Below are 15,546 nucleotides of genomic sequence, written 5' to 3' on the forward strand. Positions count from 1 at the left end.
TGTACAGTTCAGTATAGTGTACAGTTCAGTAATGTACAGTTCAGTATAGTGTACAGTTCAGTAGTGTACAGTTCAGTAGTATACAGTTCAGTAGTGTACAGTTCAGTAGTGTACAGTTCAGTAGTGTACAGTTCAGTATAGTATACAGTTCAGTAGTGTACAGTTCAGTATAGTGTACAGTTCAGTAGTGTACAGTTCAGTAGTGTACAGTTCAGTATAGTGTACAGTTCAGTAGTGTACAGTTCAGTATAGTGTACATTTCAGTAGTGTACAGTTCAGTATAGTGTACAGTTCAGTAGTGTACAGTTCAGTAGTGTACAGTTCAGTATAGTATACAGTTCAGTAGTGTACAGTTCAGTATAGTGTACAGTTCAGTAGTGTACAGTTCAGTATAGTGTGATTTAGCATTGCTTCTTGTGTATTGTCACTTAGTAAATCTGGCTCATAATGACAACCCTTAGATCTTAGCTTTACAAGGGATGTGTGATTCTTCTCCCCTTTTTAAAGATGTGTTTGTGGCTCCACGAGGCCCTGACATTCAAACTCTTCTTCACATGAGACCATTACAGTATTTCTGATGTTCTCACACAGTGAAAAGCAGGAAGCCACTGAAGATGTTATGTGTCATCATAGAGCCTGAAGCTCGCAGGGAGACGCATGTACACCACGTCTCCCTCCTCCAGCTCCAGAATGACTCATGTAACTACCCATGTAACCAAGCCCAGGTTGAGCAGCGGTGAATCTGATGTAGTAGACGCCTCTCACCGGTGCTGTGAAGGCACCTGCAGCAGAGGACAAGAAGAGAGGGGTCAACTCTTTACTTTTCTCCACTTCAATTTTGGCACACGGAACACCACCTCTGGACAGAAACGGACATAAAAATGATTCACTGACTATTTTAGATGGGAATGTTTTGGTGACGTCATGTTGTCGGTCTCCCTGCATGGGCCAATAAGAATGTGTGCATTGTGTGTGTGTGTGTGTGTGTACATACCTGACTGTGTCCCCCTTCCTCAGCAGTACGTGTACCAAAGACAGGTCCCTCAATGGAGATGTGGAAACTATGACCAAGGACTTCCAGATAAGGTTCACCTCGCCACAGGTCTGCTCATGTTGTAGAAGACCGTGAGAAGTATGCAACTGTTGTTTCCTAAATGATCTCCGACACCGAACCAGAATTCTCACCTACATACAGCTTACTAAAAGTATTTACAATTTACTAACTGTACAAATGCTATTTTTTTTCTTCAAGTTTGCATACTATAAAATGTAATATCCCCAAACAGCGTACTAAGTAAAGCTGTGTGTGTGTGTGTGTGTGCGTAGATCTAGAGTTCATATTTCCTCAGCCACACAGGATGCGGCTCGTCCATAAAACCTTTCACCAGGAGACCTCTCCCTGACAGAGAGGTGAAGCATTCCATAGTCACAGGAAACAGTTATTATGACAGGGAACGCCACAGGAAACCCAGGAATACCGACAGCCATGGACGGATTTAAGACTCCGACTTCTCAATTGGCTCTGATACAGGCCCTCAGCTGAGAGAGGGCGGGTGTGCGCACACTCACACACACACTCACACACACATCATAGTCTGAACAGGGTTCACACCAGAAACACAGCAGCCATAGATTCAGAGCTCTGATAAACATCACACTGCACCAGAGCCTCATTATCAGTTTAATATGATTCTAAATCATTCCAGATGATCTAATATGGTCAGAGTTGATAATAAAACATAATGTCACTGAAACAACTCTGACAGGTTCAGAGACATGGAAGTCAAACCTCAATAGTTAATGTGTGTGTGTTCTGTGTCCCAGTAACCCAGAGTAACCACGTAGACCTCAGCACCAGCAGATTGAGGCGGAGCTGTCGTGCGTGTGTGCGTGTGTGCGTATAGCTGCCCTCTCAGGCAGGGTCAATTGAAAACATCTGTAGACGGAAACATTTACACGGTTTAGCCTGGTGGGACTATATTCAAGGCTGTAAGTGTGTGTGTTTAATACTATGGAATAAGCGCGACATGTTGCCGTATGGAAAATGACCTCACCCTATAGAGGTGAAGGGTCACACACACACACACACGTATTCCATATGCAACAAAATGTCATCTCTCTTGATCACACAAACTGTTTTCAGACGACACAATGCATAATGTAAACACTGCTGTCAGTGTTACTCCATTTCTAAGTCTCCAAATAGACATATACCAACCATATAGATCTATACCAGCATATACAGTAACCTACATGCATATACATCTAGATAACCTCCACATAGATCACCACCATAAACAGTAACCTACATGCATATACATCTAGATAACCTCCACATAGATCACCACCATATACAGTAACCTACATGCATATACATCTAGATAACCTCCACATAGATCACCACCATATACATACATTTAGGCCTGGATACATAACTCACTTAAAGAGTACATGGATGCTCCAATAGATACAGTTGAAGTCGGAAGTTTACATACACATTTAGTTTACATACACAGCCAAATACTTTTAAACTCAGTTTTTCACCATTCCTGACATTTAATCCTAGTAAAAAATCCCTGTCTTAGGTCAGTTAGGATCACCACTTTATTTTAAGAATGTGAAATGTCAGAATAATAGTAGCTGATTAGTTTCAGCTTTTAAAAATGATTTCCAGTGGGTCAGAAGTTTACATTAATATTTGGTAGCATTGCCTTTAAATGGTTTAACTTGGGTCAAACATTTCAGGTAGCCTTCCACAAGCTTCCCACAATAAGTTGGGTGAATTTTGGCCCATTCCCCCTGACAGAGATGGTGTAACTAAGTCAGGTTTGTAGGCCTCCTTGTTCGCACATGCTTTTTCAGTTCTGCCCACAAATTTTATAGGATTGAGGTCAGGGCTTTGTGATGGCCACTCCAACACCTTGACTTTGTTGTCCTTAAGCCATTTTGCTATAACCTTGGACGTATGCTTGGGGTCATTGTCCATTTGGAAGACCCATTTGCGACCAAGCTTTAACATCCTGACTGATGTCTTGAGATGTTGCTTCAATATAGCCACATAAGTGCACCAGTTTCCTGGTTGCTTGTCAAGGGCTGTCTGTTGCCTGGTTGGTTTGTATGGGTTGGTTGGTGGTTGATGACTCATTGGTTGCTAAGGGTTCGATGAGTTCCTGTTTGGTTTTCAAGGGTTGGTTTGTTGCCTGGTTGGTTGATGAGGATACATTGGTTGTTGGGGACTCATTGGTTGCCTGGTTGGTTTGTAGGGGTTGTCTGGTTGCCTGGTTGGTTTTCAAGGGCTGGCTGGTTGCCCGGTTGTTTGTCGAGTTCTCGTTGTTTGTCGACGACTCATTGGTTGCTAAGGGCTGGCTGATTGTCCGGTAGGTTGCTAGAGATTGGTTGGTTACCTGATTGGATGTCGAGGGCTGGTTAGTTACCTGGTTGGTGGTCGAGGACTCATTAGTTGTTGAGAACACATTGGTTGTTGGGGACTCATTGGTTGCCTGGATGGTTTGTAGGGATTGGCTGGTAGCCTGGTTGGTTCCTAGAGGTTGTCTGGTTGCTGGGTTGGTTTGTATGGGTTGGTTGGTGGTTGATGACTCATTGGTTGCTAAGGGTTCGATAAGTTCCTGGTTGGTTTTCAAGGGTTGGTTTGTTGCCTGGTTGGTTGATGAGGATACATTGGTTGTTGGGGACTCATTGGTTGCCTGGTTGGTTTGTAGGGGCTGTCTGGTTGCCTGGTTGGTTTTCAAGGGCTGGCTGGTTGCCCGGTTGTTTGTCGAATTCTCGTTGTTTGTCGACGACTCATTGGTTGCTAAGGGCTGGCTGTTTGTCCGGTAGGTTGCTAGAGATTGGTTTGTTACCTGATTGGATGTCGAGGGCTGGTTAGTTACCTGGTTGGTGGTCGAGGACTCATTAGTTGTTGAGAACACATTGGTTGTAGGGGACTCATTGGTTGCCTGGATGGTTTGTAGGGATTGGCTGGTTGCCTGGTTGGTTCCTAGAGGTTGTCTGGTTGCCGGGTTGGTTTGTAGGGGTTGTCTGGTTGCCTGGTTGGTTTGTAGAGGTAGGCTGGTTGCCTGGTTGGTTCCTAGAGGTTGGCTGGTTGCCTGGTTGGTTTGTAGGGGTTGGCTGGTTGCCTGGTTGGTTTGTCGGGGTTGGCTGGTTGCCTGGTTGGTTCTTAGAGGTTGGCTGGTTGCCGGGTTGGTTTGTAGAGGTTGGCTGGTTGCCTGGTTGGTTCCTAGAGGTTGGTTTGTTGCCTGGTTGGTTTGTAGGGGTTGTCTGGTTTCCTGGTTGGTTTGTAGAGGTTGGCTGGTTGCCTGGTTGGTTCCTAGAGGTTGGCTGGTTGCCTGGTTGGTTTGCCGGGGTTGGCTGGTTGCCTGGTTGGTTTGCAGAGGTTGGCTGGTTGCCTGGTTGGTTTGTAGGGGTTGGCTGGTTGCCTGGTTGGTTTGTAGGGGTTGGCGGATTGCCTGGTTGGTTTGTAGGGGTTGGCTGGTTGCCTGGTTGGTTTGTAGGGGTTGGCTGGTTGCCTGGTTGGTTTGTAGGGGTTGGCTGGTTGCCTGGTTGGTTTGTAGGGCTTGGCTGTTTGTCTGGATGATTGACAAAGCCTAGCAGACCAAAATGGAAATAAGTCTTTGACCTTGATATGTGATTCTTGTCTAATAAACGAATCTAAACTAGTTGGTTACCTGGTTGCTTGTAGAGGATCCAGTGGTTGCTAAGAGTTGTCTGCTTGTCTGGTTGTTTGTCAAGGACTTATTGGTTGTCGAGGACTTGTTGGTTTTTGAGGACTCATTTGCTGTCTGGTTGGTTGCTAAGGGTTGGCTGTTTGCCTGGTTGGTTGATAGGGGTTGGCTAGTTGCCTGGTTGGTTGTTGCAGAGTCACTGGTTGCTAGGGGCTGAATAGTTGCTAAGGGCAGGTTACCTGTTGAGGGTTGGTTAGTTTCTAAGTGCCCGTTGTTATTGTAGCAGATCAGAGGGGGAGTGCTACAATGAGAGAAAACAAAAAGTGGTTAACACACACACACACACACACACACACACACACACACACACACACACACACACACACACACACACACACACACACACACACACACACACACACACACACACACACACATACACACACAGATACACACACAGATACACACCAGGCCAGTTGGGTGTGTAGGTCCTGTGTGAGCTGGTAACACTGAGCGTAGTAGCTACCCTGGGCTTCTACAAAGTCAGACAGGCTTCTCAAATGGGCAGCCTGCAACAGACAGGGTAGAACGAGAGAGTGAGCAGGTGTCTGTGTTAATAGCAGTCTATGTGAATGTGTGTGTGTGTGTGTGTGTGTGTGTGTGCATGCGTGTTGGTACATACATGTGTAGTGTTGATTCCCTCCAGCAGTAGTCTGGTGATCTCTGACTGTCGGTCAAACACACACTGAGAGATCCTCAGCTCCATCTCTGCCTGAGAGACTTCCTGGGCCCACATCTGACAGCAATGGATAGAGATACATAGGATCAATCAATGAGAAGACATAAAGGAACAGGACTAACCAATGAGAAAACAGACAGGAACAGGACAAACCAATGAGAAGACATAAAGGAACAGGACTAACCAATGAGAAAACAGACAGGAACAGGACAAACCAATGAGAAGACATAAAGGAACAGGACTAACCAATGAGAAAACAGACAGGAACAGGACCAACCAATGAGAAAACTGCTGGTCCATTTTCATTATATCGTCCAGTCTTACTGTGCTACCTGATGTTAAAACAAGCGTGTGGGAGTGTGCATGTGTATATGTGGGGACTGACCTTCAGCCATCTGACTCGTAGGAAGCTGAACATGTAGGAGACATGAGCTACATACTCCTCTCCTAATGGGTTAGCATTTAGACCCTGAGAGAGAAAGGAGAGAGAGAGAAAGAGAGAGAGAGAGAGAGAATGAGAAAAAGAGCGAGAGAAAGAATGAGAAAGAAAGAGAGAGAGAATGAGAAAGAAAGAAAGAGACACAGAGAGCGAGAGAGAGAGAATGAGATAGAGAGAGGGCGAGGGAGATAGATAGAGAGAGGAGAGAATGGTGAGACTTGACTTTTGATGCTATGCGTTGTTGACATTCTTGGAAACCTAAGGCACACCTCTCCTGATCCAAATACGCATAAATCTTTCAAGCCACCATTGACCCTTCGTCAATGAGGAGGTCAGCAGTGTGTGGTCAGCAGTATGGCGTCAGCAGTGAGAGGTCAGCAGTATGGGGTCAGCAGTACGAGGTCAGCAGTGTGTGGTCAGCAGTACGAGGTCAGCAGTGAGAGGTCAGCAGTAGGAGATCAGTAGTAGGAGGTCAGCAGTACAAGGTCAGCAGTGTGTGGTCAGCAGTATGGAGTCAGCAGTAGGAGGTTAGCAGTAGGAGGTTAGCAGTAGGAGGTCAGCAGTGTGAGGTCAGCAGTGTGTGGTCAGCAGTATGGGGTCAGCAGTACGAGGTCAGCAGTGTGTGGTCAGCAGTACGAGGTCAGCAGTGAGAGGTCAGCAGTAGGAGATCAGCAGTAGGAGGTCAGCAGTACAAGGTCAGCAGTGTGTGGTCCGCAGTATGGAGTCAGCAGTATGGAGTCAGCAGTAGGAGGTTAGCAGTAGGAGGTTAGCAGTAGGAGGTCAGCAGTGTGAGGTCAGCAGTGTGAGGTCAGCAGTATGAGGTCAGCAGTACGAAGTCAGCAGTAGGAGGTCAGCAGTGTGTGGTCAGCAGTACTAAGTCAGCAGTACGAGGTCAGCAGTACGAGGTCAGCAGTACGAGGTCAGCAGTACGAGGTCAGCAGTACGAGGTCAGCAGTATGAGGTCGGCAGTATGAGGTCGGCAGTATGAGGTCAGCAGTAGGAGGTCATCGGTATGAGGTCAGCAGTATGAGGTGGGCAGTATGAGGTCAGCAGTACGAGGTCAGCAGTATGAGTTGGGCAGTATGAGGTCAGCAGTATGAGGTCAGCAGTAGGAGGTCAGCAGTACGAGGTCAGCAGTAGGAGGTCAGCAGTATGAGGTGGGCAGTATGAGGTCAACAGTATGAGGTGGGCAGTATGAGGTCAGCAGTAGGAGGTCAGCAGTATGATGTCAGCAGTATGATGTCAGCAGTATGAGGTGGGCAGTATGAGGTCAGCAGTACGAGGTCAGCAGTATGAGGTCAGCAGTACAAGGTCAGCAGTAGGTCAGCAGTACGAGGTCAGCAGTCTGAGGTGGGCAGTATGAGGTCAGCAGTACAAGGTCAGCAGTAGGAGATCAGCAGTACGAGGTCAGCAGTACGAGGTGGGCAGTATGAGGTCAGCAGTAGGAGGTCAGCAGTAGGAGGTGGGCAGTATGAGGTCAGCAGTATGTGTGTTCTCACCCGGGCCTCGCTGTCTGCTTCCTGTGCCTTTCTCAGTCTGGCCTTCGCAATGTCCAGATCTAACCGCTTATTCACCAGCTGTCTGCGCTCATTCTACGCACACACGTACGCACACACACAAACACACACACGCAGTTGTCAGAGTGTATTTGTGTTATAATAGTGTGTGTGTGTTGTGGTGTGTGTGTGTGTGTGTGTGTGTGTGTGTGTACCTGTATGACGGTGTATTCCTGGTCAGTAAACCTCCGTAGAGGAGACAGGAAGTTGATGTCTGTACTCTGGATCAGCTTCTTGTTTGCCACCCCGATCTGCCTCTCCAACTCCCCACACTTAATCAGAGTACTACCTACACACACACACATATATACACATGTCCAGTCTCTAACCATAGTGTGTGTGTGTGTGTGTACCGTAGGGTGTGTGTGTATCGTAGGGTGTGTATGTATCGTAGGATGTACATATGTGTGTACCGTAGGGTGTGTGTGTGTGTGTGTACCGTAGGGGGTGTGTGTATCGTAGGGTGTGTATGTATCGTAGGATGTACATATGTGTGTACCGTAGGGGGTGTGTGTGTGTACCGTAGGGTGTGTGTGTGTGTGTGTGTGCCGTAGGGTGTGTGTGTGTGTACCGTAGGGTGTGTGTCTCCCCAGTTCCAGAGCAGCGTCCATCATGTTTTCACTCAGCAGCTCGTGGGGGGTTGGCCTCTCAGGGGCGCTCCAATCCAGACCCTTATACAACAAGTCCTCTAAACGAGCTCCTAAAAGATTAGGGTTCAGAGATCTGGGGTTAGAGGTTAAAATCCCTTAGCTTACACACACACACACACACACGCACACACACACACAAACTAACCAGGGTTAGGCTGCAATAAAGTCTCAGTCTGTGAGATGATTTTGTCAGTCCAGGTCTTAGTGGAGTCTGCTCTGTCCAGGAGACTCACCAACCGGCTGTCCAACTCTGTCTTCTCAGCCTGTCCCAGAGCTTCCTCCGTATACTGAGGAGATACAACACGTCATCTATGTGTGAGAGTGTGTGTGTTGTAGATGCAGTTTCAAAGGATCACATGAAAGGCTATTTAATAATAATAATAATATATGCCATTTAGCAGACGCTTTTATCCAAAGCGACTTACAGTCATGTGTGCATACATTCTACGTATGGGTGGTCCCGGGAATTGAACCCACTACCCTGGCGTTACAAGCGCCATGCTCTACCAACTGAGCTACAGAAGGTAACATTATTACATTATTATTATTATTATTATTAAAGGCTATTTCTTTGAGGAATGGCTGCTCCTGAGACCGTCGCTGTCCACTGTCACGTGGTGCTGAACATGACGTTGTCCATATGAATGGTGCTGAATCTCCGATTGCCGACCAGCGGCTTTGTTCACTTGAGCACAATTTATTTGTTATTATTACATCTTGTGACAACTAGCTATATATGTTAGGCAAATACACTGCTGTCATCCCCGCTACTATCTAACTGAATCAGATTGACATAGAAATCGACCCTTGGAGATCAATGAAGTTAAATTCAACATCTCCCTCACCTGAACAGCTCGGTTGATAAACGCGCCCGCGTCCACAGCGAGCCTCGTGATGTCCATCTGGTCAAGGTCGGCCGATCTCCTACGGCGCAACGAGCTAGGCTAGTTGTCTAGCAGCCGTGGACAGCTCTAAAAATACATCTCTTCTAACCGGATTACTGGCATGTGAAAAACTGAGACCGTAAACAACGAACATTCTCGAAAGACAGAGTATGACTAGCGGTGATGTATCCTGTCACAACATTTTCCACACAGAGGAGCTAAGAATATCCATCATATCAGCTAGCGTTGTTTGAATGAATGACAGCGGAATCTGTTTACCTCTCCAGCAGCTCGTTTCTCTATTCGCGGCTTTAGGGGATGTTTTGGTGACGTCAATGGGCTGCTGCAAAGAACATTTGTCGCGCTATGACGCGAAGAAGATCAGGTGTCTCGCAAAATGTCAAACTCCCTCTGTCATGTGTGAGTGAATGGTTCATGTACAGTGCCTTGCAAAAGTATTCACCCCCTTGGCGTTGTTCTTATTTTGTTGCATTACAACTTGTAATTTAAATGGATTTGAATTTCGATGTCATGTAAATGGACATAAACAAAATAGTCCAAATTGGTGAAGCGAAATGATTTTTTTTTTTACTTGTTTAATTAAAAAAAAAAAACGGAAAAGTAGTGCGTGCATATGTATTCACCACCTTTATAATATCTGGTGCAACCAATTACCTTCAGAAGTTACACAATTAAATAAAGTCCACTTGTGTGCAATCTAAGTGTCACATGATCTCAGTATATATATATACATCTGTTCTGAAAGGCCCCAGAGTCTGCAACACCACTAAGCAAGCAGGGACAAAGTTGTGGAGAAGTACAGATCAGGGTTGGGTTATAAAAAAATATCTGAAACTTTGAATATTCCACAGAGCACCATTAAATCCATTTACAAACCTACCAAAAGAGGGCTGCCCACCAAATGCTGTGGGGATGTTTTTCCATTGGCGGGGACTGGGAAACTGGTCAGAATTGAAGGAATGATGTATCTGTGCTAAATACAGTGAAATTCTTGAGGGAAACCTGTTTCAGTCTTCCAGAGATTTGAGACTGGGACGGAGGTTTTCCTTCCAGCAGGACAATGACCCTACGCATACTGCTAAAGCAACACTCGAGTGGTTTAAGGGGGAACATTTAAATGTCTTGGAATGGACTAGTCAAAGCCCAGACCTCAATCCAATTGACAATCTATGGTATGATTTATAGAATGCTGTACACCATCGGAACCCATCCAACTTGATGGAGCTGGAGCAGTTTTGCCTTGAATGGGACACAATCCCAGTTGCTTGATGTGGCAAGCTTATAGAGACATACCCCAAGAGACTTGCAGCTGTAATGAGATTACACACACATTTCAGAAAATATATTTTTTTATTACGGTAAAATTTGCAACTGCCCCATGAAAAACATAACAATTATTCCAGATTTACAAAAACATGAAAAAGGAAGAGAATGTCATTGATAACAGAACAAGTCAAATATTGAACATTGTAAACAGTGTCTCAGAGAAGCCATGTGTATCACAGGTAAGGTCCCCAGCCCAGGTACATCTGACACAGTAGTTTTTGTCGTCGGTAGCCTCCTGTATCAGGTAGTGGCCTGGGAGGGGAGAAAGGATGTGTTAGTTAATCCTTTCACATGTATTTAGAGATACTGTGTTTTCTATGAAAATTTCTTTGGAGATACTGTGTTTTCTATGAAAATTTCTTTGGAGATACTGTGTTTTCTATGAACATTTCTTTGGAGATACTGTGTTTTCTATGAACATTTCTTTAGAGATACTGTGTTTTCTATGAACATTTCTTTAGAGATACTGTGTTTTCTATGAACATTTCTTTAGAGATACTGTGTTTTCTATGAACATTTCTTTAGAGATACTGTGTTTTCTATGAACATTTCTTTAGAGATACTGTGTTTTCTATGAACATTTCTTTAGAGATACTGTGTTTTCTACTGTGTTTTCTATGAACATTTCTTTGGAGAGAGAGAGGGATAGTGTGTGTGTACCTTCTCGTTGACTATCTCTCCATTCTCACTGGCCTGTGTCTTGGATCGTCCTTTGGGTTTACTCCACTCTACCAGAGGGTCATGGGAGAAATGTCTTCAGTACACACAAACACACACACACACACACACACACACACACACACACACACACACACACACACACACACACACACACACACACACACACACACACACACACACACACACACACACACAATAGTCTGAAGTGTTCTGTCATCTCTGGGCTACAGCAGAGTGATGTACAGATGCCAGTTGGAGAAGTAATATAATATAATATATGCCATTTAGCAGACGCTTTTATCCAAAGCGTACAGTCATGTGTGCATACATCTCGTATGGGTGGTCCCGGGATGAACCCACAGGTTAAGCACCATGCCTTGTTGATGACAGGCTTGTTGATGAGGCAGTTGAATTCTATGAGGCGACAGTCTTTCCGGAGGTCATCTTTAGGTTTACACATCACAGTGTAGCTCCTCCCATCACGTCCCTTCAGGCCGATTTTCTTGGGCTCCTGGAGGGAGGCTAGGATCTCCACCTATACACACATCATCATGAGACACACACACACACACACACACACACACACACACACACACACACACACACACACAGAAAGACAAACTACCCCCCACACACACAATGTGACACGACACACACAGACAGAGAAAGACAAAACTACTCCCCCCACACACACACACACCATGTGACACGACACACACAGACACAGAAAGACAAAACTACCCCCCCCCACACACACACACAGAAAGACAAACCTCTCCCCCCCACACACACAGTATCGTCAAAGCCATGGAGGTAGGCCCAGTGTCCGGGAATGCGTTGAGGTGCAGTGTGTTTGCAGGGCCAGTAGAGGGCAGTGTGGGGATGAGGACAGACTGCAGAGGGATCAGGATCTGGCTGAACGATAGCTCCTCCACCAGACGCTTCAACTGCTTGAAATGGACCCCATACTGAGAGTACTGTTACCATCCACCTGGAATACAGAGAGAGAAATGGACCCCATACTGAGAGTACTACTGTTACCATCCACCTGGAATACAGAGAGAGAGAAATGGACCCCATACTGAGACTACTGTTACCATCCACCTGGAATACAGAGAGAGAGACATGGACCCCATACTGAGACTACTGTTACCATCCACCTGGGATACAGAGAGAGAGAAATGGACCCCATACTGAGAGTACTGTTACCATCCACCTGGAATACAGAGAGAGAGAGAAATGGACCCCATACTGAGAGTACTGTTACCATCCACCTGGAATACAGAGAGAGAGAAATGGACCCCATACTGAGAGTACTACTGTTACCATCCACCTGGAATACAGAGAGAGAGAAATGGACCCCATACTGAGAGTACTGTTACCATCCACCTGGAATACAGAGAGAGAGAAATGGACCCCATACTGAGACTACTACTGTTACCATCCACCTGGAATACAGAGAGAGAGAAATGGACCCCATACTGAGAGTACTACTGTTACCATCCACCTGGAATACAGAGAGAGAGAAATAGACCCCATACTGAGAGTACTACTGTTACCATCCACCTGGAATACAGAGAGAGAAATGGACCCCATACTGAGAGTACTACTGTTACCATCCACCTGGAATACAGAGAGAGAGAAATGGACCCCATACTGAGAGTACTGTTACCATCCACCTGGAATACAGAGAGAGAGAAATGGACCCCATACTGAGAGTACTACTGTTACCATCCACCTGGAATACAGAGAGAGAGAAATGGACCCCATACTGAGAGTACTACTGTTACCATCCACCTGGAATACAGAGAGAGAGAAATGGACCCCATACTGAGAGTACTACTGTTACCATCCACCTGGAATACAGAGAGAGAGAAATGGACCCCATACTGAGAGTACTACTGTTACCATCCACCTGGAATACAGAGAGAGAGAAATAGACCCCATACTGAGAGTACTACTGTTACCATCCACCTGGAATACAGAGAGAGAAATGGACCCCATACTGAGAGTACTACTGTTACCATCCACCTGGAATACAGAGAGAGAGAAATGGACCCCATACTGAGAGTACTGTTACCATCCACCTGGAATACAGAGAGAGAGAAATGGACCCCATACTGAGAGTACTACTGTTACCATCCACCTGGAATACAGAGAGAGAGAAATGGACCCCATACTGAGAGTACTACTGTTACCATCCACCTGGAATACAGAGAGAGAGAAATGGACCCCATACTGAGAGTACTACTGTTACCATCCACCTGGAATACAGAGAGAGAGAAATGGACCCCATACTGAGACTACTACTGTTACCATCCACCTGGAATACAGAGAGAGAAATGGACCCCATACTGAGAGTACTGTTACCATCCACCTGGAATACAGAGAGAGAAATGGACCCCATACTGAGAGTACTGTTACCATCCACCTGGAATACAGAGAGAGAGACATGGACCCCATACTGAGAGTACTGTTACCATCCACCTGGAATACAGAGAGAGAAATGGACCCCATACTGAGACTACTACTGTTACCATCCACCTGGAATACAGAGAGAGAAATGGACCCCATACTGAGAGTACTACTGTTACCATCCACCTGGAATACAGAGAGAGACATGGACCCCATACTGAGACTACTACTGTTACCATCCACCTGGAATACAGAGAGAGAGAGAAATGGTCCCCATACTGAGAGTACTGTTACCATCCACCTGGAATACAGAGAGAGAGAAATGGACCCCATACTGAGACTACTACTGTTACCATCCACCTGGAATACAGAGAGAGAAATGGACCCCATACTGAGACTACTACTGTTACCATCCACCTGGAATACAGAGAGAGAGAAATGGTCCCCATACTGAGAGTACTGTTACCATCCACCTGGAATACAGAGAGAGAGAAATGGACCCCATACTGAGACTACTACTGTTACCATCCACCTGGAATACAGAGAGAGAAATGGACCCCATACTGAGAGTACTGTCACCATCCACCTGGAATACAGAGAGATTATAACTTCAAGCCTATCAACTCCCGAGATTAGGCTGGTGTAACCGATGTGAAATGGCTAGCTAGTTAACGGGGTGGTTGTTCCCCTTGCTCTGCATGGGTAAGGGAGGAGAGAGGAGAGGGATGGAAGCTATACTGTTACACTGGCAATACTAAAGTGCCTATAAGAACATCCAACAGTCGAAGGTATATAAAATACAAATTGTACAGAGAGAAATAGTCCTATAATTCCTATAATAACTACAACCTAAAACTTTTTACCTGGGAATATTGAAGACTCACGTTGAAAGGAACCACCAGCTTTCATATGTTCTCATGTTCTGAGCAAGGAACTGAAACGTTAGCTTTCTTACATGGCACATATTGCACTTTTACTTTCTTCTCCAACACTTTGTTTTTGCATTATTTAAACCTACTGCATTGACAACAAGTTGTTACAGCAATGTAGTTAATTAGTTAGCTACAGTAGCGAACTTAGTGTACTATTAACAAGCTACCGAGCTAGTTAGCATTAGTGACGTTTATCAAGTCATACTGTTCAATTATTTTACTAAACAATGTGAGGAGCAGTTGGAAAACTGTACTAAGTTAGCCAGCATAAGCTAGCATGTTAGCTAAGTTAACGTTACCTACAGCAGCAAAACAATAACAATGTCCACCGTATAGACAGCGCAGTCTCGAGTCTCACTCGCGAGCTCCTGCAGTGCAGGTATCATAGCGGACATTTCCAAGCCTTTCATCTTTAGACCAGGGACTGTGAACAGTCCACAAAACGCTCTATTTAAAAACAGCTGGCTAAATTGTACACTGTTATGAGAGAAACGACAACATTTCGGCCCTCAAGTCTTCCTCAAAGGAGCCGTTTGAAATCTTTCGCTCCAAAGTGACGTTTGGCTATGGCAACTGTAGAGGTCCAGTCTTGATTCGGACAAGTTACAAACGCAAACGGCTCTCCCTTGAGGAACTGCAGCAGATATGATATAAATGTACAGATTTACAGAATTCACATACCAGTAATTGAATAGGATATCTGTGGGGAGAAAAAAATCTAAATATTTGCATGTTACTGTTATTGTCCAGCATGTCCTATGGAATATGATGATCACATTGGCCTTTTTCTACTGTGCAATATAACTGTGTATGTCTGTCTACTTCTGCAGGGGGTTCTGAGATTGAGAATCTGGACTACTACCCTGAGTTTGTAGATGTCTTGTGATTATACAGTACCAGTCAAAAGTTTAGACACACCAACTCATTCAAGGGTTTTTCTTTCTTTTTACTATTTTGTACATTGTACAATACTGTTTGAAGACATCAAAACTATGAAATAACACATATGGAATCATGTAGTAACCAAAAAGTGTTAAACGAATCAAAAATATATTTTATATTTGAGATTCTTCAAAGTAGTCACCCATGCAAGATGGCGCGGACAGAGATGGTCGCGTCGCTTCAGGTCCTTCAGGACCTAAGGAAACTATGCAGTAATTTGTTATTTATGTATCATTTCTTATATTGTTAGCCCAGAAAACCTCAAGTGTTATTTCATAC

At 45.1% G+C, this 15,546-nt stretch overlaps 1 protein-coding gene and 1 long non-coding RNA gene across 40 annotated transcripts; both read right to left on the bottom strand.

Annotated features, from left to right (window-relative positions):
- Positions 1 to 1,668: 1,668 nt before the first annotated feature.
- LOC118381599 (mucin-17-like) lies at positions 1,669 to 9,430 on the bottom strand. 3 transcript variants are annotated; one of them, XM_052499402.1, is made up of 10 exons: positions 8,912 to 9,430; positions 8,212 to 8,353; positions 7,988 to 8,116; positions 7,572 to 7,705; positions 7,360 to 7,452; positions 5,807 to 5,890; positions 5,365 to 5,478; positions 5,151 to 5,251; positions 4,686 to 4,983; positions 1,669 to 4,604 (listed from the first exon to the last, which is right to left on the bottom strand). In XM_052499402.1, the coding sequence occupies exons 1-10, from the start codon at positions 8,966 to 8,968 to the stop codon at positions 3,087 to 3,089; spliced, it is 2,670 nt and encodes an 889-aa protein (XP_052355362.1). In that variant the 5' UTR covers positions 8,969 to 9,430; the 3' UTR covers positions 1,669 to 3,086. The 3 variants fall into 3 exon arrangements, with proteins under 3 accessions (XP_052355362.1, XP_052355363.1, XP_052355365.1); XM_052499403.1 differs by having other exon boundaries at positions 8,300 to 8,353; positions 8,912 to 9,429; XM_052499405.1 differs by lacking the exon at positions 8,212 to 8,353 and having other exon boundaries at positions 8,912 to 9,429.
- A 1,933-nt stretch (positions 9,431 to 11,363) lies between these two features.
- On the bottom strand, positions 11,364 to 14,936 carry LOC127916713 (uncharacterized). 37 transcript variants are annotated; one of them, XR_008095644.1, is made up of 5 exons: positions 13,867 to 14,936; positions 13,523 to 13,579; positions 12,253 to 13,242; positions 11,752 to 12,194; positions 11,364 to 11,513 (listed from the first exon to the last, which is right to left on the bottom strand). It is a non-coding gene; the product is annotated as an uncharacterized LOC127916713 (long non-coding RNA). The 37 variants fall into 37 exon arrangements; XR_008095628.1 differs by having other exon boundaries at positions 12,253 to 13,301; positions 13,466 to 13,579; XR_008095629.1 differs by lacking the exon at positions 13,523 to 13,579 and adding an exon at positions 13,695 to 13,753 and having other exon boundaries at positions 12,253 to 13,301.
- Positions 14,937 to 15,546: the final 610 nt, after the last annotated feature.

Source organism: Oncorhynchus keta, chromosome 37, assembly GCF_023373465.1.
Source record: "Oncorhynchus keta strain PuntledgeMale-10-30-2019 chromosome 37, Oket_V2, whole genome shotgun sequence".
Taxonomy (NCBI): domain Eukaryota; kingdom Metazoa; phylum Chordata; class Actinopteri; order Salmoniformes; family Salmonidae; genus Oncorhynchus; species Oncorhynchus keta.

Bases quoted from the DNA above. Each gene is read 5' to 3' on its own strand.
- LOC118381599 (XM_052499402.1), bottom strand. From the start codon at position 8,968: ATGGACATCACGAGGCTCGCTGTGGACGCGGGCGCGTTTATCAACCGA. The intron at 7,706-7,987 runs GTACACACACAC...GTGTGTGTGTAG, and splicing joins GGGGAGACACACACCCTACG to GTAGTACTCTGATTAAGTGT. The intron at 7,453-7,571 runs GTACACACACAC...GTGTGTGCGTAG, and splicing joins AGGAATACACCGTCATACAG to AATGAGCGCAGACAGCTGGT.